Source organism: Egretta garzetta, unplaced genomic scaffold (assembly GCF_000687185.1).
Source record: "Egretta garzetta isolate BGI_Z169 unplaced genomic scaffold, ASM68718v1 scaffold370, whole genome shotgun sequence".
Lineage (NCBI taxonomy): Eukaryota > Metazoa > Chordata > Aves > Pelecaniformes > Ardeidae > Egretta > Egretta garzetta.
In genome coordinates this window covers 1,436,435-1,439,460 of record NW_009258292.1, presented here as the reverse complement: position 1 = coordinate 1,439,460, position 3,026 = coordinate 1,436,435, and the positions used below count along the sequence as shown (strand labels likewise).

The window sequence follows — 3,026 nt, the reverse complement described above, 5'->3', positions numbered from 1 at the left end:
AAAAAAAATCGGTGCCTATCTGTATCCTCCGGCATCTAAATTCTTTTTATTAACAAAGTACCTGCTCCTTTAAGAATGAGAAGACCTTTAGAATTATTTCAGAAATCTCTGGACAAAAAATAATATGATCCTAAGATCAAGATTTGCTAGCATTTAACAGCTACACAGGAAGACATGCTTCAGATTTTAAATGACATTTGTAAAATACTGAAACAAAGCTGGTTACAATTGTTTTCTTCCCATAAGGTTACAGTAATACAGATTCAGCAAATACCTACCTGACCTCAGATGGTGAATACTCACTTCATGGCTATATTATCCACTCTAATGACCACCTTTGGCCTCTCTTCACAAACTTGGAGTCTGCAGTCAAAGAAGGCAGCAGGCAGAACCATCGAGCCTTTGGAAAGAAAGCAGAGGATTTATTTAAGGTAATGTAAACTCTTACTAGTATCAAAACTAGCTGTGAGGAGCCCAGAACTGATCTAGGGCCAAATAGAGACTGAGCTGCCTGAGAAAGCTGGTCATTCTCAGAAATGGTAGAAACACAATGCAACTCACTAGTCCTAGGCTTCTGTTCCCTTCAACTTTAGGCTTCTAAAGTGCTGGAGCAATCACAGAATAAACTGGGAAATTCGAGTGCTGACAAAAATTCTCTGGCTAATGTGTTGCCCATCCAGCTAACACATTCTCAGAAGAACCTCTGGGCCTGTTTACTTTACATTTGTGTGGCCTTTTTGTAACATCAGGTAGTACCTTATCACATGTGCACTCCTTCCATATTTGATGCCAATCGTTCGGTACTGATGTGCATCCAGTTCAATCCCTGCTGACAGTGTAGTCACAGCTGTGCTCAAAGTAATTTTGTGTTGATGCAGTGGAGAAGGGATCCAATCTCTTTTATGAAGGTTCATAGCTTCGTATATGCTCCAAGCTGATGTATGTTGCTGATAAGAATTGTAATCCTTTTTTCCATCTGTTTCCATCTCTGTAGCATTCCTTTTCCAGCTAGCCTAACTTGTCAATTATCCACCTGGTGAAGCAGGTTGAGGGGCATAAATATTGAGGGTTAGTAGAGTGAGCAGGAGAATATGTCAGAACTTCATCTCTGACAGCAGTGCTGGCTTAAAGTGTACTTCAGACTACATCCTGAGGTTCTTTAATTTATACCTCTAGATGCTGGTGAAGCCAAAGGAGATGCCTACATCCCTCATATACAGTTGCCGGAAATAAGAGCTTTTGGAGACTTAAGAAGGTCCAGTTAGCCTAATGTTAGTACCTAGATTACTGGTGGACAGAACCTCCTTTAGGAATCCTTCAAAGGCTGTTTTAAAGGGAGTTTAGATACTTTGCTTTAGGGTAGATCTAGGATATGTGCAAGTTAAGTGTTTTAACGTAGGTGAACTGGATCTCAGCCTTTGTTAAACATCTGGATTACCAGCTTGACCTTGGTTGGGTGATGCTTGTGGCAGGAGTCACTACCAGTTCAGGCGTAGGCTCCACGTGTATGTCCAAGCAGAATATATGGGCTGCTTATGGCACTATGTATACCACAGCCTGGAGATCCTTCTATTTCATGGTAATCGAAAAGACAGACATAACTGATGAAGTCTTTATGAAAGTGAGACGTAAAGGAATTATGCTTATGGATCATTTCCATGGTAAAGGCATGAGGTTCTGGTACTGCCTGCTTGCATCTCACCTGATCAAAAGCCCAGTATGCGCTTTAATATTTCTGGTTTAAGTTATGGTCCAATCGTCTAGTTATTTTCCCATGATGGGAAAATAAATGTCAGAATTAAAGGAAAGCAATTCGTGAATAAATTAAATCAGGAAGAAGGAAGAACACTTTACGAGACTGAAAGAAAAAAAACTCAATCTGTTTTTTCAAACACTTTAAGGAGCAAATGTGTTAGTAATGTATATCAAAGGCATAATATTTCTTCAAAAAGCAGTTTTCAGATTACCCCTTCTTCCTGCTATGCTGCCCCAGCTTCAGTGAGCAGAAATGTTGAATTTAACAGCCCTTGGGACATCAGCAAGACCAGGTTCAAACCAGCGAAGTGTATGTCCTTTGAGACACACTGCAAAAGATGTCAGTGTGATCAGAATTTTGGAGAGGATGCAAAAATTTGCTTATCACTACAGTGAAACAGCGAAGGACTTGGATGAGCAGCTAGTCTTTGATCTTTTAGAATTCTAATTTTAATGGTGTGCGCCTACTGCCTTGGTTTTACATAGTTTTAGTTAAGTAATGAAATTAAACTTCAGTTTCTGTGTGTTTTCTTCTCTTTTTAGGACTATTATGACAGCCAGGAGGTGAAGCAACGTTTTATGGCTGCCATGCACAGCATTGCCCACCTCACAGCAAGAGATGTGGCTACAGCATTTGATCTTTCACAGTTTAAATCTGCTTGTGATTTAGGAGGTATTGCCTGTAATTGAACTTGTATACAAATTAAATGGAAAAGCTTGACTTCGGTTCTATTTTCTTATTACTTAAAGCATAAGTATTTTTTTACTAAACTGCAGTAATATTATCTACTGTTATTTTTCTTGTATTGTAATGCCAGAATAAAAGGACTGAGTGCAGCTAACTGAAAGCAGTTACTTAAATGATATTTGAGTAGTTTGAAATAAGTGAACGTTTGTCACGATTGGTTACATACTGACACAGCTCAACACAGAAAAGAAGATGGTGTCTGGCTGAGCTAATAGAATATTGGGCTGGGAGCTCCATTTTAAACTGTGCCATTGCTGTCCTTTGGCACGTCCAAGATTTTCAAAAGTCACAAAGGATTTATTTCCGAATCCTTCTATATTTGGGTGTTAAACTTGAAACACTGCACTGCTAGAACAAGTAGCTTTGATTCTTTTAAAACTGATTTGGGTTGTGTTGTTTTAATTATTAATACCCAAGATGATCACCAAAATATCAAAGACCAATAATAGGCTTGAAGAAGCTTCTCGTTAGTGTCCTTTTTGCCCTGTGCTTGGAGTTGCACAGAGGGTACTACATAGGGAAA

The 3,026-nt window shown here is 39.1% G+C and overlaps 1 protein-coding gene across 1 annotated transcript in view; it reads left to right on the top strand.

Moving 5' to 3' along the window:
• ASMTL (acetylserotonin O-methyltransferase like) overlaps nucleotides 1-3,026 on the top strand; it is a 28,822-nt gene that overhangs the window by 17,937 nt on the left and 7,859 nt on the right. Inside the window, exons 9-10 of the mRNA XM_035893078.1 lie at nucleotides 247-431; nucleotides 2,299-2,428. Of these exons, the coding sequence (XP_035748971.1) occupies nucleotides 247-431; nucleotides 2,299-2,428 (315 nt within the window). The remainder of the gene's footprint in view (nucleotides 1-246; nucleotides 432-2,298; nucleotides 2,429-3,026) is intronic.